Source organism: Manacus vitellinus, unplaced genomic scaffold (genome assembly GCF_001715985.3).
Source record: "Manacus vitellinus isolate BGI_N305 unplaced genomic scaffold, ASM171598v3 scaffold_47_pilon, whole genome shotgun sequence".
Taxonomy (NCBI): Eukaryota; Metazoa; Chordata; class Aves; order Passeriformes; family Pipridae; genus Manacus; species Manacus vitellinus.
Window position 1 is genome coordinate 1410882 of NW_021940585.1, and position 22227 is coordinate 1433108.

Consider the following 22227-nt stretch of genomic DNA (forward strand, 5'->3'; position numbering starts at 1 on the left):
CCTGTGGCACCCAGCCAGCCCCTTGACCAGGTGCTGCAATCCACAGCAGTTATTAAGATGGGAATATAATTATTTTAATTCACAAAGGTTTGTAAAAAAAAAATAAAAATTGGCAGTTGTGAGCCAGTTCAAACATCACCAAATGCACAGTGCTGTATAACTTTCAAGTCCTGAACTCGAGCAGTAGGGCTCCCACTTTAATAATTGTCTGTAAAGCCCTGGGGGATTGCTCACCGGGCAAGGAAAATGTCATTTGCTGTGTCCCAGGAGGAATCTGAATTTGCCACCCACCTCAGTGGGGTTTGAGGTTGCAGCTGATCAAGTTAAATGTTCATGAAGTGACAGTGCAGAGGGGCCTCACACAGCAATCATGGACCCAGGGAATGGTTTGAGTTGGAAGGGACCTCAAAGCTCATCCTGTTCCACCCCCTACCATGGGCAGAGACACCTTCCACTAGCCCAGGTTGCTCCAAGCCCCGTCCAACCTGGCCTTGGACACTACCAGGGATGGAGACCTTAAAGCCCCTTCCAGTGCTAGAGGGGCTCCAGGAGAGCTGGAGAGGAACTTTGGCCAAGGCCTGGAGTGACAGGACAAGGAGAATGGCTTTGCACTGCCAGAGGGGAGGGTTGGATGGGACATTGGGAAGGAATTGTTCCCTGTGAGGGTGGTGAGGCCCCGGCACAGGTTGCCCAGAGAAGCTGTGGCTGCCCCATCCCTGAAAGCTCTGGAAAACACTGACGTGCTCCTCCTTCAGCCAGACAAGCACAGGGTGTGAAAATGCACAGGGCTGGGGGAGGATCCTCCCACAGACTCTCGGTGTCTCAGCCATGCAGGTCTGCACCTGATCTCAGTGACACCTGCACTGCAGGCGGACCCTGCCCAGAATAAGTGGATTGTGTCTCTAATTCCTGAGCGTGGGATTCCTCTCAGCTCACGTTGGAGATCTGCAAGGCAAGACTGAGTCATCCACGCTCTGTCTGTGGGCAAAGCAGGAGAGGCCTCTCCACATGGCAATTCCACCCAGCTATCACCTTAGGATGGGATGGAGAACAAGCTGAAAGGTTTATCCTCCTCCATTAGTTAAAGGGAAAGCCTGGACCTACATAGTCCACCCTGCTCAAGGGAACATAAAGTTCAAACCCAAGAACACGCTGCTGGGAGCGGGAGTTTTATTGGAAATATCACTCACCACTCCTCGGTAGGATGGAGGGATGAATCCACAGTAAATAGGAAGGAAGCAGCTGCAGAGGAGAGCCTGGGGGAGGAGAGGGATTGCAGAAGTCAATGTTCCTGTCAAAGTTCCCCTGGACAAAAGCTGTTGACTGGGTGCCTGAAAATTCAGCCTTGACGAAGTCTGGAGCCAGGCTGCCAGTGCCACCTGGACTGTGGCAAGAAAGGCTTCAAGAAGGGCAAAACAGCTCATTTCGTTAAAGTTGAAATAATTCTCTTGAGCAGGGCAAAGCCCTTCAGATTTTAATTAATTTTAAAAATTAAATTTATTTAAATCTAATTAACATTGATTTAATTAAGCCCTGCCAGAATTAATAGGTGTAAATCTACATATCACTGTCCAACACTGCCCTGTGAGAGTGGCAAGGTGAAGCTTTGGGGCCATTGTGCATCTTTGCAGGTTTTTGGACAAAACCAAGACACCCTCACAACTCATCCTCATCCTGCTGGGATTTGTCAATGAGAAAGCCACTGCTGTGGCATTTGCAACTGTATTCTAGCAACCCCATCAGCTGGGAATGAGCTCCCTGGGCTCCTGGGTTGCCTAGAAGAGGCACCACGGGGTGAACTCCAACATCTCCATGGAGTTGCCACCCTCTGCTGTCACCCTGTGACAAGCAAGTTTAGGACCTCACAGTCTTTGCCCCGGGATTCTTCCCCCAGGTAATTAACCAGATAATTAACTGCTTAATCAGCTGCTTGTTGTTTGGCTTTGTCCAGCTCTTGCCTCCCAGGAAAGTGCTGAGGCAATGAGGAAAACCACTGCCAATGGGATTTGGCTGAGGAGAGGCCTCTCCAGAGAGCTGAGCATTAACAGAGCTCTTAAAGAGTCATCAGCACTAATTAGAGCACCAACATCAGCTTTATGAGGCTGAAAAGAACCCTGCTGCTTTTTTAGCATGATTTGTTCCTGTCTGACTCTGGACCTCACATCTCCCTCCCTCCAAGACTCAGGGAGCTTATTGTGGTGGGACTACAGCTCTGGCAGAGCTTCTTGATCCTCTCAGTAGAAAATCTGGCAAGCACTATAATGTTTATTACTCAGGGTAGAAAACAGTGCAGTTAAAAACACCAGTTTAGGTTCCTCCACCCCGAGCAGTGGGCAGAGATCTTCCTCAGCATCAGAGGAACGACTGTGTACCTGAATGAGCTCCTCTTTGGAGCTGAACTCCGAGGCCATGACATTCTGGCCATCTGCCACCCGTGTGAGTGAGATGTGCAGCCTCCCTGAAGCCAGCTGGTAGGAATCCTCTGGGAGCATTCGCTGCAGAACAGCCTTGATATTGGCCAGCAAGCTGCACTTGGGAGAGAGGGGGCCCAGGATGGTTTTCCTGACTTCTGCTGCCAGGGCAAAGAAAAATTCCTTCAGGTCATCTGAAACAGAGACAGGGGAAAGACAGAGAGAAAGTCAATATCCCTGCTGCCCTACCAGTTATATTTTTCATCCTATTCCTAACACTCCCCACAAATAAAGCCTCTTGCAGCCCTTCTGTGTGACCCCAGGATGACATTGCTGGGGAATGTTGTGGCAGGGCAGAAAAGGGGACATCACCCCCACGATGTCCTCAAAAGACAACGTGCTGCTGAGTGTGACCCCGTCTGTGAAATCCCCGTCTGCACCGGAGACAGGTGCTCAAGGGAGGGATTAGGGAAAGGTTCCAAAGAACTCTGCAGACAGAGTTAGAGGTGCCAATGTGACCTGCACAACACGTTCCTGCCTTCCACCTCCAGTTTTCCAGCTGCCTGGGGGGGATGGGATGGCTCACGGATGAGGATGAGGGGCACCTACTCTGTTTAGGGCTTTCCTGCAAGCCAAGTGTCCTGGGACTCCCCGCTCACCTGAGCTCCCCCAGCCACCTGTGAGATGGTGTTAATAACCATTACAAGTGTCTGCACATCCCAGGAGCTGGATTAAAGGAGCAGAGCCCCAGCAGAGCCCTGGCCAAAGGCTCAGGACACTCTGGGTTTTAAAGGCTGTGCAGTGATGGGGAGGAAGAGGAGTGCAGCAAACTCCTGATCCCAGGGAGGGAGTTTGGTCCGTTTGCTGACATGGGGAGCTCCCCTGGGGGAATATCCCACCTTGGGGGTTAAACTCCTTCAGCAAAAAGCTCATGTAGCTCCAAAAGAGCCATCCTTGCACCCAGGGGAGCTCCCTGGGCCCTGCACTGGCACGAAGCCTCAGCACCACGGCTTTGTAGGGGCAGAGGTTTCCATGCTGTCTCATGAGACTGCTTGGACAGACAGACAGATTAGATGGAGTGTCCTGAAGGCACCTGGAGCCACACAGGTATTAAGAGGGGTTATGTGTGTTTGAGCGGATGCTGAGGCCATGTGGTGATGATTAGTGCTTGTCAGGGTCACACGGGGTCCTCGGGGATCCCAAAAGAGCCAGGGACACCCCAGGGAGGTGGTGCACCCACAGGGCGCTGCCTGGCTGCTCTGTATCCTGGGAATGAGGAAAATGTGGAAAAACTGCCCACAAGCTGCTGGGTAGGAGGTGAGAGACGATCCCAGGTTGGGGGCTTTGGTTTGGGGCATGCAAGGGATGACCCTGGCAGCAGTGCCATGTCTGTCCCTGCCTGCAGCAGCTTGGTGACCAGGCATGTCCCCAGGAGATGACCTGTGGGGTGGCAGAGGACAGACTGGCTCGGGGAGCTCAGACCTCCTCACCCAGCCCAGGTCAGGGCAGGGGACAGGGACCTGACTGCAGTTACCCCAGGGACACCAAACACACCTTTCACCCTCTTTTTGCCCCAGTGTGAATTTGACAGAGTTTGTGCCACTTTCATTTTCCTTATTAGAAACCCAACCAGCGTCATCACTACCCAAAATGTCTTTTCTTCCCCTGGGGAAGGTATTTTGAGCACAAGATCATCTCAACCCCTCTAAGTGGAGGGTGCCTTTCACCCCTACGGAAGCAGAGCCCTGTTTCAGGACTGGCACCCCCAGCAAGAGCAGTTCCTAAATTTATTTACCCTGCTGGACATCCCCAGCTCCATCCATTACACCAGCATGAGGAATCAGGAGGAAATTTTGGGGCCCTTGCTGATTTGTGGAGGAGTTTACCCCATATGGGCAGAAATGTTTATTTCTACTCTTTCTAAATATATATATATATAAATATACATATATATACACTGCTGTTCCATCAGGCACATCCCATTGATGAGCCCTTGAGCTTTTACCACAGGGAAAGATGCTCCATTGTCTGGAAATGGGAATTGCACCACCTCTTCCCTTGTTCTGGGAAGGTTGGGTGGGATGACCCAAAGTGACATGCAAACAGGGCTGTCACCTCTGTGGATACCTGTGAACACCACCCATGTCCCTTTGCTGCTGAGGAACCCAAGGGACCTGATCCATAGGGACAAGGGGCCTTTACATGGGCATATCCCATGGAGATGCCAAGTCTGCAGCCATGTAGACTTTCTTTGGGGCACATCTCAGCACTCCTCAGACCTCGTAGCAGAAGGGAAGTTCGGCTCCTTCAGCAGGAGCAGGAAAATGAGCCAATGGAATACAGGCACATCCAGATTTCCCCACACAAGCATCTCCCCCCCATCTGACAATGAACACTCAGACTGTCACAACCTGCTGTTTCCCCTTACACCACCCAAAATTGCTCCAGCTTGGCTGCCAAAAGTGACAACACCTTGGATTTCTTTGGTGCCTCACGAGCGACAGGAGTTAGACCAGCATTGCATCCCTGCTGCCAAACACCCCTGAAATCCTCAGGAATGGCAGAACCCTCTTACTCTGCATTTTGGGAGTCAGAACCACTGCCTTTTTGGTGTTAGAAGACCAGGCCTCACTCCATTTGCAGCTCTGGGTGTACATGTGGCCAACAAAAATCCTGCCTCCACCCAGACACCAACGCGTCATTTTTTCACCTGTTTATAAATTTTTAACAAATCTAAAGAAATTAATGTTCATTGGTTCTAAATTACATCATTCCTTTTCATTAATTAGTATTCTACCCACTATTGGTTACTAATGCCTCGTTGCTCATGCTAGTTAGTTCATGCTTTTAGTCTTTTTGGTATCTTTAGTGGGGACTTTCTGACACAAACACTGAGCCTTTGTTAGACTTCTTTGTTACCTGCTGGTTTCTGCAAAAGGTCCTGGTCTCCAGATGTCCAGTTTCAACAACACATCTTTCTCTCACAGGCTTTGTTCACTGAAGCCTATCAAGGTTAACTTTAAAACTTACAGTTTTAGCCCTTTTCCCAAGCTGTGTTCTCACAAAAGTTGCTTATGGCAAAAAAAAAAGCGATTTAAGGCCTAACACGCAACCCGTGATCAACGAAAACAACTAATCAAAGGGCTCATTAGGACCATTAAAAAAGAATTAGGAAAGTTGTATCGTTTGCAACATCCCCCCCCAGCACTTCGAGGCACCATTTTTGAAATAAGAATCCCCACGGAAAGGAAAGGGAGGTGAGGGTCGCCTTACCCAGGCCGATCCCGCACACGACGGCGGCGGCGATCAGGGACCCCGCTGAGGATCCATAGACCTTGCAGGCAGATTTGAGGAGCTCGGGAGCCAGTTCCAGGAGGGACTGCACCACCCCAACCTGGTACAGGGCCAGGAAACCACTGCCCGAGAAGGAGAGCGAGAAAGGGGTGCTCGGAGCCCGGAGATCCTCCACAGCCATCCCGGGATCCAAGCGCTGGGTCCGGCTCGGTGTCTCGGGCTGTCCTTTTTCACCAGGTGAAACTCAGGCTCTCTTCTGCTCTGCTCCCTCCAGGCTCATCTCTGGTGCAGAGGAGTCCAGAAGATGGATTTTCTGCCTCCTTTTATGACAGCTCCCCGAGGCGTTGAGATTCCTGAGCTATTTTAATTGCTGCCTGTGCTAAAAACAGAAATTTTCCCCTGATCAAAACAGCTCTTATAATCCTCAACCACAGCCAGGCTGATGCTCAGGGCTGAGTCAAGGCTCCCCTCTCATTCCAAGGGGTCTGCAGTGCCCCAGGAGCTCTCCCAGAGATAGTTCTGATGTTCCTGTGCCCGGCACAATTGGAAACATCCGTGCAAAAATTCCTCTTTGCTTTGTGCTTTCTTCATCAAAGGGTGTTTTCCTAAATAGGATTCTCCATTAATCCTGGCTTAGGCACAGCTCAGTACTGAGTGAGTAAAGGCTTGTATAAGACACTTAAAGCCAGAGGGTGTTACACAAGGGGTGGATGCAGGGCTGGGTTAGGTTTGGAAATATTCCTTATATTTGCTCCCCATTGGAAGGGTTTTTTCCTTGCCTGACTCTTGGATATTATTTGGGGGGTGTAAAAACCAAAGAGCTGGGTTTGTTTTTCTCTCCCCCTCCCAATGAGGTCCTACAGTAGCACCACATTCCCCAAATCTGTGGTTACAGAACCAAAATCAAAGTGCATTTGGGCTGTCTGCATTTCCTGGGGAATAGTTAAAAAAAAATGGAGAAATTCAGTAGATTCTTTGTGTCTTTTCAGCCTGCTCCAATGCTGCTGCCAACATACAGAATAAAAAATGCCATTTTCAACAGAAGTGTTTAATAAATATTGGTAAATACTGTGTGTTTATGTTGTCCAAAACCATACAGCTTGAACTGTATGTGAATACTACATATGTTGAAATGAAGGATTTGTCTATACAACACTGGCATGTGGATGATGACAGGCTGAAGGAACAAACTCTCCTTCCCCATGTCATGCACCAGCCTGGCCAGGACAATGCAGGGAAACAGAGGATGGTCCCAGCATCCTGATACAACCTTTGCAGGGTGGTTTCACCCCCAATTTTTATACATTTTAACTTGTCCTCTCCAGCTTTTGTTGCATCCCCATGACAAGAATTGTGTCCTGGGAGCAGAGATGTGCCAACTGTCCCTGGGTTGAAGTGTCACTGGTGGACATTGCCTGAACCCCAGGTAAATGTGCCAGCACAGCCAGGGCAGGTCTCTGGTGCTGCCTGGATGTCAGGACACACAGCAGCAAGTTCTCAGCTCCAAGACATGTTGAATAATTACCTGAGTTATCCTGGAGGTGAACAACTGCTTGAATCAGGGCTTTCAGATCACAGCATTACTGGAGCTTCTCATTTCTTGTCTTTCCAGTGTTTGATGTTTTGTATCATCCCCTCCTTGGGTGAGTCTCCCACACATTCCAGCTTTTCCACCAGCCTCCTGGTGATATCTGAGCTTTGAGCTGTGTGATTCAAGCCACTGGCTCCTGCAGCCCTTGGGAAAGCAAAAATCCCTTCATTTAAAGGACTTTCTTCCAGTACTGGCAAGTCCAAGAAGGACAAAAAAATCATCTCTTGCTGCGACTGGTCCAAACACTTGTCCTAGTTAGGACAGCTGAGACCAGTTCATCATGGTATGGGTATAACCCAAAACTGTGTATTCTGTAGCCTTCCATGCCATTGCCCAGAAATTGTTAGCAGTAGAGGCCTGTAGATGTTCCTGTCCTCATACCCTCTTATGGAATTCCCTGCTCTGAGGGAAGGACTGAGCATTCCTGCCTGAACTGGAGAATATATAAACTTGGAGTTTTGGAACCTTTTTACCACTCGTGGGATCCAGAGGAAGACTGCAGCTCAACACCCTCAGCTGGACTGCAATCACCACTTTTGACCAGACTGCAACAGCTCTCCCACCAGCAGGGTTTTTTTTCCCCTCTCCCTTTACTTTGGACTCGGGGGGGGGGGGGGGACAAGAAACACCATTTTGTTCATGCTCCAGGGTGCTGGGTTATACATTTGGGTTTTGTGGGTTAAAACCAAATTGCTTGTCTGTATAATCGTACTTATTGTATTATTTTATTAAATTGTCTGACTTATAATCTCTCTTTTGAGTTGAGTTCATTCCCCCTGCTGGTTAACTTTTAAACCAGCACAACACTCCAGAGCATTGGAAGTGCAGGAGTGTTTGCACACTGGAAGGAATTGTTCCTGTGTTCCCTGGGGGTGAGCTGTGCCAGTGTCAGGCCCCCAGGGAATGCAGCAGGCTCTGCATGGAGAGGTGTAGGATGCTCCTGCTCCACTCAGCCCTGACTGCCAAGATTTGGGAAAGGTGTAAATGATCCCACGGGACCTGCAGGAACACGGTCCTCTGTCCTGCAGTGAGTCATGGGGGGTTTCTTAAGGGGTCTGGGAGTTGCCAAATCCACCCCTGCACCCTCCCCTGCTGCAAACTCTGAGGCCCCGGGACAGCATTCCAGGAGACATCATCCCCCCTGGCTCAGCTCCAGGGTCCCGTGAGAAGAAACCTTGTCATCATCCTCTTAGTGACAGCAAATTTTGCACTAATTGGCTCATTAAGTGCCGGGCTGATTTTCTAAGCTGCCCTCCCCACCTGGCAAAGCAGGATTAGGAGGACCTGACAGCTTCAGAGACAGAGGATCCCGGCAGCAGGTGGGTTTGGGGAGAAGGTCCCCGGCTCACACTGAGCACCAGGAGGGCTGGGGGCTGTGCAGGGCACGGGGCTGCTCCTTGCCTGGGCAGGATCAGTGCCCAGATGGCTGGTGTCTGTGATCCCAGGGATTGTCGTGCGAGGGGATTGTCTTTGCTGTTGGAAGCCACCACGGGGTGTTTAGGGAAGGATGAAGGTAATGCCAAGAGCTGGAAACTGCTCAAACCCCCGGGACTTATAATTTGCCCTTCTTTAAAACCTCCTTAATATCTTCAGTGGCCACAGGCAATCAGGTTCTCAATTTTATAACCAAGAGATTAGCCCAAGATGCCAGAGTCACTCACAAGAAGGACATGAGGTGTTGCACTAAACAGCAGCTGTGGCCACTTCTGACCTCATCCCACTGTGCTGGGCTGGAGCAGCATCCCTGCTTTGGGTTGGGCTATTTGAGGGTAGGAGCCCCTTGTGCAGGGGGATGGGCACATTTTGCTCCTCGTTTTCCAGGCACTGCTGCCCTGATGGGTTGGAAACGGTCCAGTGACCACGGCAGGAGAGTATTTGGTTGAGCTGTGGTATTGGGAGAAGCACAGGAGAAGGGAATGGGAGAGATGAGTTGTTTGCCTCACTGGTGTTTCACCTGGTGGGTGTCCCAGATGCTGATGGAAGATGAAATCCTCTGGGAAGTCAGGGAGGAAACAGAACCCTTTTTTGCTCCCACCCCTGGCATTGCACGAGCTCAGATGCAAAACAAATAGAGGCATTGCATGATCCTCCAGATGGGTCCCCACCACCTCCCCACCATCAGCTCAGCCTGCCCTGGTCACAGCCCAGCACAGTCCCCCAGGCTCCCAGCAGGGAACGGGGACATTGGGACAGCTACAAACAGCCAAGAGCAGCTTCGGTTTCTCTTGCAGTAAAAGTCTCCCAATTTGGTTCCTGGCCAAAAGGAAACATGGTGTTGATGCTGCACTTGTTGTTGGCAGGATCCGGGAGTGGGATTTGATGTTTTCCACAGTCCTAATTACCCCAGGCTAAATTAGACAGAGCCCCTGCAAGGTATCCCCCCTCCCCGGGGCCTTGAGCAGCCGGTGACTGAACTCTCTGGGTCTGTCAGATGTGCCCTTAAAGGCTTCACAAACAGGGATGTGGATCGGGGTGGGGAAGGGCTGCTCCTGTCCTGCAAGGGCTCTGCTTCCCTATTTTCTGTTGCTTAGGGTTTTAAATGGACTGAGAATCCAGGAGAGGAGGTGCTGGACAGACCCAGCTGGCACCAAAGGCCCACAAGGGACTGTCACCCCACACATGGCCCTGACCCAGACACACGTATTTATTTGCTGCCACCATCACCTTCAACCTACTAGATCATCCCACCTCTTGCACACTCCAAACCCCAAAACTTCATCTCCTTCACTCCAGACTGGGTCCAACCTCGCAAGGGAGATGCTCCTGCTGGTGCCATCACACCGAGCCCTGGCAGCACTCACCCCCCCCACCCCAAGCTGCCTTAATCCATGGCCCTGCTTAGGGGTCTGGGCAAAGATTAGCTGGAAACATTCCCAGTGATTAGGGTTTAAATCCCTTTGACATTTCACATCTTCTTAGAGCTTGTAGGTGAGACCCTGGCAGCTGCAAATCCCCTCGGTCCTCGAGGGAGTGACGGCTCCTGCGCCGCTCAGGAACGAGCTTTACCCAGTTCTTGGTGTTAACCCAAGCTGCTTTGGGCAGTAAATCTCCTTCTGCTGGAAAGGGAGTGACTATAAATCGTAAAATTGGCAGGACAGCACTGTGTATCCCCTGTCTGAGTCCCTTGTGCCACTTGGCATCTGGCTGGGAAGGAGCAGCCACAGCAGCTGGAGCAAAGCAGATGTTATTCCATCTATAAAAGCCTCACACAACACCCTGAAGATAAGCCTGGCTGGCATTTAGGCACCAATTTATTTGAGTTTTATGTTTTTTTCCAAACTGGATGCTTGGCTGACAGCAGAAACTACAAAAATTATGTTGTACATTCACAGATACATATAGAAAAGGAGGTAAATAAATACACGTACACAAACACCAACAACCCCTGAGGTTCAACACATGCACTTGGTGGGAGCTAAAATGCAAATACAGGGTGAAATCTGGGCTTTGTTTGATTTACAGACTCTCTGCCCCCAGCCAGGAGGGTTTTTAGCATTTCACAGTGCTCTGGTTGTTGCTCAGGTTTTCCTTCGAGGATTTTAAATCCAGGGCTCAGAAGTTCACCCCACATCCAGGTCACCATCAGGGATTGTCCTCCCACCAGTAAATCTTCATCCTTGGGTTCCCAGGCACCACAGGCCCTTCACAGCAGCTGATTTCAGTCTGGGCTGTCACAGTGGTCTGTCCTGAGCTTTTCTCTGTTCTGCTGAGACAGAAGAAACGTTCATAGAATCGTGGAATCATGGAATGCTTTGGGTTGGAAGGGACTTTAAAGCTCATCTTGTTCCACCCCTTGCCATGGGCAGGGACACCTTCCACTAGCCCAGGTTGCTCCTAACCCTGTCCAACCTGGGCACCTCCAGGAATGGAGCAGCCACAGCTTCTCTGGGCAACCTGTGCCAGGGCCTCACCACCCTCACAGGGAAGGATTCCTTCCCAATATCCCATCTAACCCTGCCCTCTGGCACTGGGAAGCCATTCTCCCTTGTCCTGTCACTCCAGACCCTTGTCCCAAGTCGCTCTCCAGCTCTCCTGGAGCCCCTTTTGGCACTGGAAGGAGCTGTAAGTTCTCCCTGGAGCCTTCCCTTCTCCAGGCTGAACACCCCCAGCTCCAGAGCAGAGGGCTCCAGTCTGGCTCCAGAGCAGAGGGGCACCAGAATCATGGAATCCCAGAATGTCTGGGTTGAGAAGGGACCTTAAAGCTCATCCAGTTCCACCCCCTGCCATGGGCAGGGACACCTTCCACTAGCCCAGGTTGCTCCAAGCCCCGTCCAACCTGGCCTTGGACACTTCCAGGGATGGGGCAGCCACAGCTTCCCTGGGCACTTGCCCTGAGTGGCTTCTGGAAGCTCAGCCCCGGGCTCATCCTCCCCCTCACCTGGAGAATTTTGCCGTAGGGCGCAAACGAATCCTCCAGGTAGCGCGTGCCGAAGCCCATGATCCTGTTCACTGCCTGGCTGCAGATCCCAGCCAGCGTGGCTGTGAGGTGGACCGTGAAGGCAAACTGGATCTCCTGGGGGTCGGCATCGGCCCTGCTGGCCGTCATTTCCCGCCGGACGTAGGCGTCGGCCAGGTCCTTGAAGGAGCTGTAGGACATGTCCCTGAAGAAGAGCTGCAGCCGCGCGTCCTCCCGCATCTGGGGGAGAGGCAGGGGAACAACGGCAGGAGCGAGGGGTCCCACGTGTCAGCCCCGTGCTGGTGCCCTCACCCCACGCTGAGGGAGGACACACAGACAGCCCCGACCACGCCCAGGACTGGGGAACTGGGAGTTGCCATTTCCTTGATTTCACTGATCCCCTGCGCCAGGGGATCGATGGTGCTGCTGCATTTCACAGCAGTGCAGAGCTTGGCCCAAATTCCCTCAGCTCTCCTCTCACCTGCCTGTCCAGCTCGTCTCCTGCGCTCCGGAGCAGGGCCACGATTCTCCTGATGGGTTCATCTGCAGACAGAGATCCCACATTATCTCCAGCCCTTTCTCCAAGCCTCCCACGCCCACATGCTCTGTTTAGTCCCCAGAAAAAATTCCCTGAGCAACATTTGTCCCTCTCCATCCCTCCAAAAACCATTTCAGCCTGTTCCAAGTGCCTTGTTACCCTCACCCAGCAAAACCACACTCCTGCCTTGGAATTTTGCCCTTTGTGTGGTCTAGTTGGAAGTTGGAAGTTGTCCCTGCCCATGGAAGAGGGAGGGAATGAGATGATCTTTAAAGTCCTTTCCAACCCAAACCATTCTGAGATTCCATGAATTTCTCTCTCCCCCAATCAAGACCTGATGCTGAAAACCTCCACCAAAGCCTTTGTATTCCCTGCATCAGGACTGCAGCAGGGGTTGGGTGCTGTGCAGGCTCTGTGTGGGGACAAGTCTTGTGTGCATATCTTTTCTGTAGGTGCCAGCAAGGGCAACACTCACCAACCCCATCGGTGCCAGGTGGCTGTGGGGGCTCCCCAAATCCACTTGCTCTGCTCCCCTGGCTCTCACTGCCCTGCACGATCAGCCCAATCTCTTCTGAGACCTCTGTGTAGTAGCCATCGGGCTGCTCCACCTCTGCTGGAAGAAAAACACACATTCAGCAGTGAGGATTATTTTTGTTGGTGATTGATTGAAAGGGAAAAGCAGCTGCAGCAGGGACTGGATGTGCTGGTGCCCACCCTGGATTAGTGCATTCCTGTGCTGGAGGATGTGGCTGCGCCTTCTGAGCCACAGCTGAGCAGCTGTGACTTGCCCCAGATCTGCCAAAGCTCCTTGTAAATCCCCTCACCAGCGTTTTGGCACTGGAAGGGGTGGAACTGGGTGTCCCACGGGCTCTGCTGCACCACACCCACCCCCATGGCAAATGTCAAACACCTTAACATCGGCCCCGGAGTGGTTTGGGATTTAATCTCAGGTCTCAGACACAGGTTTAAACTAAACCACCGTGACCCTTGGTTGCCAGAGGGGCGAAAACTTGTGCTTGGGTGGTTACTGCCAACATCAGGCTTGGGGTGACAGGTGCTCAAAGCACGGGCAGAACAACCCTTTCCTGGGGCAGCGGGTTGGGACTGGAGTCTCCAAAGCCCACCCCAAAACCCCAGAAAGCCCCGGGAGGGCGACACCTCATTAGAAACCAGCACTAAACATGACGGTTTTCCCAAAAGAAGCCCAGGGAGGTCCCGTTGGGTGAAGGGGTGGGTCAGGGGTGGGTGAGTGGGGGTCCCACCTGGCGTGGCCGGTGCCAGGACGTGCCTCAGGGGAAGGCAGCCAGGTCGCTTGGTCCTCGCCCCGGATCCCGCCTCCCCCCGCTCCTCCTCCCCGTGCTTCTTCAAGGAGAAAACCTTCTTGAGGCTGGTTTTCCTCTTTGGGGCTCTGCCTGGCACTGGGGACGTGCTTGAGTCTACTCTGTGCTTTTTGGCTCCTTCTGGTTTGGAGCCCTGAGAAGCTTTGGCATCTTTCTCCTTTGCTTTTTGCCCTGCGTTTTCCTTCTGGTCCTCAGGGCTCCTCTTGAAGAAGAAATTTAAGAAACTTTTCAACCAGGTTGGTTTTGAACCCGAATGTTGGGGTTTGCCTTGGGAGGAGTTTTTTGTGCTTTTCCTCTTGGGCTTCGGCCCCTCTTTAGGGACCTCCTGGGGAGCTTTGCTGTCATCATCCAGAGCCTCTTCCAGGTCCAGCACTCTGAGTCCCTCCTCCTGGTTCTTCTTGGGGCTGGATTTGGCACCTGAGTACGTACAGAAGTCGCTTTCTGACCGTTGCAGCCCGTCCGTCTTCCTCCCTCGCCCTCCAGTTTTCTCCTGTGGGGTTTGTTTGGCCCCTGGTGGGTTCTCACGGCAGCTCAGCGAGCGCCTGACATAAATCTCCAGCACTTTCTTGGCCTCTTGCCTGTCCAGGGAGAGGATCTTGCCCGACGGCTGCCTCCCCACATCCCACCGAGGCACCTCCTCAGCCGGAGCCCTCACGTTGCTGGGGAGAAAAACAACATTTTCAGCCTGGTGCTTTTGCTTTCCCCAAGTGGCTGCACAGTTGGGTTGGGCATGATGGAAATCCTCCCCCCCCATTCTGGCACCCAGGTGTGCCTGAGACTGTTAATGTTCCTGGTTACTGATCAGCCAGTTTTACAGTGGTTATCTGGCTGCTCCTGGTGCAGGGTTTTATGATGGACTGTAGACACCACTGATAAAGGAACTGAAACTACAGGGAGCGGGAGATGGGCTGGGCATGTCTCAGGGGAGAACTTGGTCACCATCCAGGGGGTTTCACCCAGTAAGGTCATCACCCAGACACCCTCCTGTCATCCCATTGCAACGTGTTCCCACATTGTGATCAAAAATGACACCCCAGGAGCACACGGTGAATGACACAATTCAGATTTTTGAGTATTTCCCCTTAAAGAATTGGCTGCTAAAAAGAAAATCCTCCCTCAGCAAGGCTGGAGAGGTCAAGGGAAATATGGGCTCCTGTAAATCTGCTCAGTGACACAGTCCCTCTGAGCTCCCACCAGCACAGGGCTGTGAACAGAGCTCGGACCACCCACTCCCTGCCTTTCCCATTGCCCTTTTTCTCTGTATTGGCAAGCAAAATTAAACAGGAATGTTGCTTTTGAAAAACCAGGAAGCTGTGACCGTGCCTTGTGTTGGTTTTATCTTTGAAACCAATTTCACCCTTCAAAGAACCAGACCCAAAACAGACTTTCTCCGCCACTGAACAGCACAGAGGGAGCAAGCACAGAAACCTGGTACACTGGGCTGTAAAACCACCCTGGAGTTGGGCATCAGCCTCCCCTCAGACTCAGTGAACGTCATCAGAATGCCCAGCACACCCACCCACCCCACCTTGGCCGGTTCTGGGGATCAGGAAGACAAGTTTCCTTCATCCAAGCCAACACCAAACCCCACCAACCACCCAATAACAAATCATTCCACTAAATTTAATCACAGCAAAGCCACAACCCCCATCCTACTTCGACGATTCGAGTGCATTGGCCACACTGTTCATTATTTGGTTTTTACCTTTCCATCAGTATTTCTGCCTGTTTGGACACAGGTCAAGACAAGCTCCTCGGCCACAGGCGCTAAGGGTTCTTCTCAGGCTCTCCTGGGAGGTGCCCTTTTATGCCCAAGCCGGTGGAGGGCTGAGATAATTCCTATTTTTAGCAGCCATTCAGGTAGGAATCCCCGTTATCACCGCCCTCGTGGCGGAAACCAGTGGGCGTGAGTTTCACTGGAGGAGAAAACAATTTCCTTGTGACAAGTGGCAGCAAAAACAGCATAAAAATCACCTGTCAGCCGGTGTCAGAGCTGGCCTTTGAGACCGGTTATCTCAGGCAGCTGCTCGGCTTTGGGTTTGGTTTGGTTTGTTGTTTTTCACTGTGCGTGGTGCCTTTTATGGGCTTTTCTGGGTTGTTTTTGTAAAGGGAAGTCGTAACTTTTCTCAGACAAAAGAAGGAAGCAGATTGCCCTGCTCGTGTCAGTTCCCAGAGGATGTTGTGGGACCACAGACACTCTGGGACACGGTGCTGTCAGGTTGTTGAGACGCAGAATCAGAGTCACAGAATATTTTGAGTTGGAAGGGACCCACGAGGATCGTCGAGTCCAATTCTTAAGTGAATGATCCATACAGGGATCAAACCCACAACCCTGGTGTTGTTAACACTGGGCATGGCTGGGCTGAAATCCTCCAGACCTTCAGACCCACCCTAAAACATGAATCAGCAGCAGCTCATGACCCGAATCCTTCACAGCCCCGTGGCTCCCACTCAGCCTCTCCCAGGACCACAGCATCTCCCACCGGGCACATCCCAACACCTGCAAACCGCACCCGAGCCAAGAAAATCTTCTTAAGATCAAACCTTTCTTACACCAAAGCTCCTTTTGACCCCAGGGCCACCTCTGTGCCCACCCCCGTGAGTGTGACACCCTCCGGCAGGTGCTTCCCCCATTCCCCATCACTATTTTGCCACCTGATGGCAAAATTCCGCACTGCACCTCGCAGGGAGGGAGCCGGATGCTTTTGCCGGGCGGGACTCAGGCTTTGGAAAAACCCCTCCTGGAAAACCCCTCGGAAAGATTGCCAGCCGAGCAGCGATGCACTGTCTCTGGTTTTCAGCTGGGATGATGTGCAGCCAAGGTTTTCCCTGGATACAAATGGCCTTTTCCCGATTATGGGTTCGGTTTGCAGTCAGAACAGCCCGGGATTATTTTCTTCCTTTCTGTAAACTCTCTGACACATAATTTCCTGTGACTGGGAGAGATCCAGTGCACGTCTCTCCTGAGCCCACACTGATGAATCAGAGTCTAGTATTGATTTGGAATTACCTGGCTCGGTTTTTCAGCATCCCCATTTATTGATAAATAATTAAATCCTCCATTAGGAGCTCTGTGCTGCTCCCCAGCACATGTCCACATCCTTCCATAAACAGGTCAATTCCAGGGGAGGAGAAGGACTTTCACAATCAATTTTGTTGCTTTTTTAACTCTGAAACACCCATAAAACAAAAAGCCACATCCACTCCAGCAGTTTGGCCACCTCCAGTTTGGAGATCTTGCTACTGGAGGTTATTCAAGGCTGAGTCTAAATCCCATCTCTGCTCATGGAGGGCTTCTCATGGTTCAGCTGGGAATCAGTATTAACTTGTGACCTCTTGCAGACTTCTGCTCTCTGTAGTAGCAATTCCAGACACAGCCTGGAGATGGGATACCTGAAGTGACACCAGGAAAAATCTTGACCTGAGCTGTGATTCTGGATCCAGATCTTTATGCAAGTTCAGACCCCTCCTGGGATTTGGGACAGGCTCAAAGCCAGTGGGAGAGAGGCATAAGAAAAAGATGTTTGCAAGAGACTGAGACGAACCAAAACCCCACTACAAGAGTGGAGGGGAGGGATCTGGATCCAAGTTTGTCCACTTTTCTCATCAGTATTGGAGAGAAGGAGGAGGCTGGTAGGATATGTGGTCATGAGGAGGGAGCACACAATGCCAGGGTTGGTGTCTTCAGGCCAGAGATGCTGGAGGGAAAAGCAGAATTAAGTCCATGGGGATACAGGAGGGGATAACCAACCACCTTGCAGGAAATTGTTTCAGAAGATGGAACAAAAGGAAAGGAGAGGCATTGCCCACATGGAGCTGTGAGGAACAGGGGATTACAACAGGCTCAGAAGGTGGCAAGGGTCAAATCACCCAAATTTCTTTGGAAGAAGACCAACAGGACACAAGGCTGAGGTTGGACATCAGGAAAACTCTCCTCTGCAGGAGGGTGGGACAATCTCAAACTGGTGTCTAGAGGGGTTGGGAATCACCACCCTTGGAGGTCTTCAAGGCTTGGCTACCCAAAGCCACAGCCAACCTGAGTGGGTGTTGGAGCCTGCTGTGTTTTCCATGGACCACAAAGGTGCCCTGCAGCCAACACCAGCCACGAGCCAACAACAACCTCCTGGGCACAAAAACATCCATAGTTTCAGATCTGAAGCATAACAGGGGTACTGAGGAGAGCACCTGAACCATGACAGGAGTGCTGAGGAGAAAACCTGAACCATGACAGGAGCATTTGGGGAGCACCTGAACCACAATGAGGGGTGTTGAGGGGAGCATGTGAACCATGACAGGGTGTTGAGGGGAGCATGTGAACCATGACAGGGGTGTTGAGGAGAGCATGTGAACCATGACAGGGGTGTTGAGGAGATAACCTGAACCACAACAGGGTGTTGAGGGGAGACACTACTCCCTGCACCAGCCCCAGTTTGGATGGACAGCACAGCCAACACATGGCTTTGCTGGAAACCTCCCAGCCCAGTTGTGCAGTTCATCTGATCCAAGAGGGTGCTGGGCACCAGCCCCCAAAGAAAATCCTCTTTTCCTCCACCCCTGAGCCTGGTTTTAGCTTCCCCCAGCACATGAGTGGGGTAAGAAAACAGCCACTGTGCAACACTCTGCCCCAAACACTGCCAGACCTGGTGCTGCTGAATGTGGGTGATGTTCTCCAGGGATCAAAGCACCTGCAAACCTTTGGGAAAGCCCACACAGGGCACCTGCCTGTGTTCCACTGCCCCTGATTCCAGCCATGTCAAGGGCTGTGTGCTCTCCCTCCCCACACACCCACACCAAACTCCCCGGCACAAGCAGTGCTGACTCTGTTGTTTACCAACAGGGATGGCTCTCCATTCCAGGAAATCAGCAGATTTACAGCCCTCCTGCCACTGTTTATAGCAGGGAAAGACACACATTGCCCCAGGGAGGATATGAGAGATTCCCGGGAACTCCAAAATTCCCAAATTGCACCTTTCCCCCAGGAACGAAAGCCCTCAGCCCAGGTCTCTCAGGTGCAGGTGGTGGGACACTCTTGGCACTCCATGGGCAGCAAGAGCTTTCTGTGAGGGCACATTTTGTCTGGGAGGAACCTTTGTCCATATTCAATTTTGGGAGTCGGACTGGCAATTTCAGTGCAGGGTTCCTGCAAGGGAACAACAGCCCTTCCCCCAGGAAAGAAAGCTCTTACCCTCAGTATCTCAGGTGTAAGTGGTGGGCCACCCTTGTCCCTACATAGGCAGCAAGAGCTTTCTGTCCTGGCACCTTTTGTCTGGGAGGAATCTTCACCTGTATTCAATACTGGGAGTCAGACTGGCAGTTTAGGGCAGGTTTCTACAAGGAAACAGCAGCCTTTTCCCCCAGGAAAGGAGGGCTGTCAACTTTAGGTTTCAGGTGCACTTGTTGGGCCACCCTGAGCCAAGAGTGGCTGACCAGCTGCACGTGAGAGACGGACAGTGAGGGCTTTCTTTCCTGGGGGAAGGGGCTGTTGTTTGTTTGCAGGAGCCCTGCGCTGAAATTGCCAGTCCCACTCCCAAAATTCAGCACAGGTAAAGATTCCTCTCAGATAAAAGGTGGCAGGACAGAAAGCTCTTGCTGATTATGGAGTGCCAAGAGTGGCCCACCAGCTTGACCTGTAACACAAAGGTTCCAGGCTTTCTTTCCTGGAAAAAAAGGGCTTTTGTTGGCTTGCAGGAGCCCTGTGCTGAAACTGCCAGTCCAACTCCCAAAATTGAATACGGACGAAGATTCCTCCCAGATAAAAGGTGCCAGGACAGAAAGCTCTTTGTGCTTATGGAGTGTCCTGGGTGGCCCACCACTTACACCTGAGACACCGTGGGTAAGAGCTTTCTTTCCTGGGGGAAAAGGAGGTGGTTCTCTTGCAGGAACCCTGCAATGAAATTGTCAGTCCAACTCCCAAAATTGAATGCGGACGAAGATTCCTCCCAGACAAAAGGTGCCCTCACAGAAAACTCTTGCTGCTTGTGGAGTGCCCAGGGTGTCCCACCAACTGCACCTGAAACCCAAAGATTATAGGCTTTCTCTCCTTGGAGAAAGGGCTGTCACTCGTTTGTAGGAGCCCTGCACTGAAATTACCAGTCCCACTCCCAAAATTCAGCACGGATAAAGATTCCTCCCAGATAAAAGGTGGCAGGACAGAAAGCTCTTGCTGATTATGGAGTGCCAAGAGTGGCCCACCAGCTTGACCTGTAACACAAAGGTTCCAGGCTTTCTTTCCTGGAAAAAAGGGCTTTTGTTGGCTTGCAGGAGCCCTGTGCTGAAACTGCCAGTGCCACTCCTGGAAGTCAATACAGAAGAAGATTCCTCCCAGACAAAAGGTGCCAGGACAGAAAGCTCTTGCTGCCCATGGAGTGTCCAGGGTGGCCCACCAACTTTACCTGCATTACAAAGGTTACAGTTTTTCTTTCCTGGGGGAAAAAAAGGGCTTTTGTTGGCTTGCAGGAGCCCTGTGCTGAAACTGCCAGTCCAACTCCCAAAATTGAATACGGACGAAGATTCCTCCCAGACAAAAGGTGCCAGGACAGAAAGCTCTTTGTGCTTATGGAGTGTCCTGGGTGGCCCACCACTTACACCTGAGACACCGAGGGTAAGAGCTTTCTTTCCTGGGGGAAAAGGAGGTGGTTCTCTTACAGGAACCCTGCGCTGAAATTGCCAGTCCGACTCCCAAAATTGAATGCGGACGAAGATTCCTCCCAGACAAAAGGTGCCCTCACAGAAAACTCTTGCTGCTTGTGGAGTGCCCAGGGTGTCCCACCAACTGCACCTGAAACCCAAAGATTATAGGCTTTCTCTCCTTGGGGAAAGGGCTGTCACTCGTTTGTAGGAGCCCTGCACTGAAATTACCAGTCCCACTCCCAAAATTCAGCACGGATAAAGATTCCTCCCAGATAAAAGGTGGCAGGACAGAAAGCTCTTGCTGATTATGGAGTGCCAAGAGTGGCCCACCAGCTTGACCTGTAACACAAAGGTTCCAGGCTTTCTTTCCTGGAAAAAAGGGCTTTTGTTGGCTTGCAGGAGCCCTGTGCTGAAACTGCCAGTGCCACTCCTGGAAGTCAATACAGAAGAAGATTCCTCCCAGACAAAAGGTGCCAGGACAGAAAGCTCTTGCTGCCCATGGAGTGTCCAGGGTGGCCCACCAACTTTACCTGCATTACAAAGGTTACAGTTTTTCTTTCCTGGGGGAAGGCAGTCATTCACTTGCAGGAGCCTTGTGCTGTAATTGCCAGTCCGACTGCCAAAATCGAATAGAGGAAGATTCCTCCCAGACAAAAGCTGTCAGGACAGAAAGCTCTTGCTGCCTGTTACACTCTTCATTAAGCTATAAGTTGCCCAGAGTAGTTATATTTTTATTTAAGACTTTTTAAAGGCCTTTTGGTTCGTTATAACCACTAATTAGCATCGGAGAAAGAGTCACACACTCTTCTCTAAGAGAAATTCTTTTTCATTTAGTGGAAAAAAATAAGATATTTTGGCAAAAGGTTTTTACAGGAGTAAAATTCAGCCAAGAAAAAAGCATTTCACTAAAACATTCACACAATTCCAGGCCAGAGTGAGCTGTGCTGTAGCCAGTCACAGGCTGCAGGGCTGTGGTGTGCTCGGGCTACCAGGCAGGTCTGACTTGACTGGCAGCCCAGCTACAGGCCTTCAGCTCTGCCCTGTGCCCTCAGCACAGGCTTACCACGTTCCTGCAGGTCCTTCCCCACCTGCACACACACACAGAGTGAGATGGTTCTGACCCATATCAATAATTCAGTGAGATTCGGATCCAGGATCTCACACCTTCCCCCCAGGAAAGAAAACCCTTACTGCCTGTCTCGTGTGCAGGTGGTGGGCCACTCTTGGCACTCTGGGCAGCAAAAGCTTTCTGTTGTGGCACCTTTTTTCTGGGAGGAATCTTCTCCTGTACTGACCTTCAGGAGTGGGACTGGCAGCTTCAGCACAGGGCTCCTGCAGGCCAACAAAAGCCCTTTTTTCCAGGAAAGAAAGCCTGGAACCTTTGGATTTCAGGTGCCCTTGGATTTTCACCCTCTGAGATCAAGGAGTGTTGAGAGGTTTTGGCAGCTTCCCAGGCAGGAGAGGAAATTCCCGTCCAAGTCCAGAGTGATCCTGAGTCATCACAGGAAAAACAAGTGAACAGAGGTCACATCACAAGCACCGGGGTCACCAACTGTCACCTGCTCCAACAAAACAAGCACACAGGTTGGGGAAGTGATGGAATGCTCAGTAACCATCAGGGCTGTTTGCATGGCAAGAAAGTGTAGGGATGTCTTGTTAAGGGAAGGTCACGAAAAATGCACCCATGGGTGTGTATTCCAGGAGTGGCACAGGGCCAGCGTGGGACAGTGGCCAAGGAAGGAAGTCTGCTGTCCCACCAAAGATGTCCAGCAGGGCTGGAGAAGATTTACCCTTACTCTGATGGATTTTATCCCAAGAAAGATCTGGTTTTAATCTTCCCTGGGACAAAAAGCCCCCTCTGTGAGAGGAAGGATGAGATCTGGGTGCTTCACTGCACCTTCCTGGTGTGGTGCAGCCCCAGGCTGCAGCTTGGTGGGTGCTGGGTAACCTCCAACCCCTCTCCTAGCAAGGATTTTGGCCTCCCTTCCCGGCCAGGATCTCCCACAGGCTGTGACCTTACGCTCATT

At 51.6% G+C, this 22227-nt stretch overlaps 2 protein-coding genes across 2 annotated transcripts in view; both read right to left on the reverse strand.

Moving 5' to 3' along the window:
• LOC103756599 (patatin-like phospholipase domain-containing protein 1) overlaps nt 1–6010 on the reverse strand; it is a 9588-nt gene extending 3578 nt beyond the window's left edge. The window contains exons 1-3 of the mRNA XM_018079561.3: nt 5685–6010; nt 2373–2605; nt 1191–1256 (exon numbers count right to left, since the gene is read on the reverse strand). Coding sequence (XP_017935050.2) covers nt 1191–1256; nt 2373–2605; nt 5685–5886 — 501 coding nt within the window. The 5' untranslated portion in view covers nt 5887–6010. The remainder of the gene's footprint in view (nt 1–1190; nt 1257–2372; nt 2606–5684) is intronic.
• Nucleotides 6011–10597: 4587 nt separating this feature from the next.
• BNIP5 (BCL2 interacting protein 5) lies at nt 10598–15310 on the reverse strand (the record flags this gene model as incomplete). The annotated part of the gene is made up of 6 exons (XM_018079562.3): nt 10598–10999; nt 11675–11932; nt 12174–12235; nt 12706–12840; nt 13493–14229; nt 15276–15310. Coding segments are annotated over 6 exons (1272 nt in total), but the record flags the coding sequence as incomplete, so codon positions are not given.
• Nucleotides 15311–22227: the final 6917 nt, after the last annotated feature.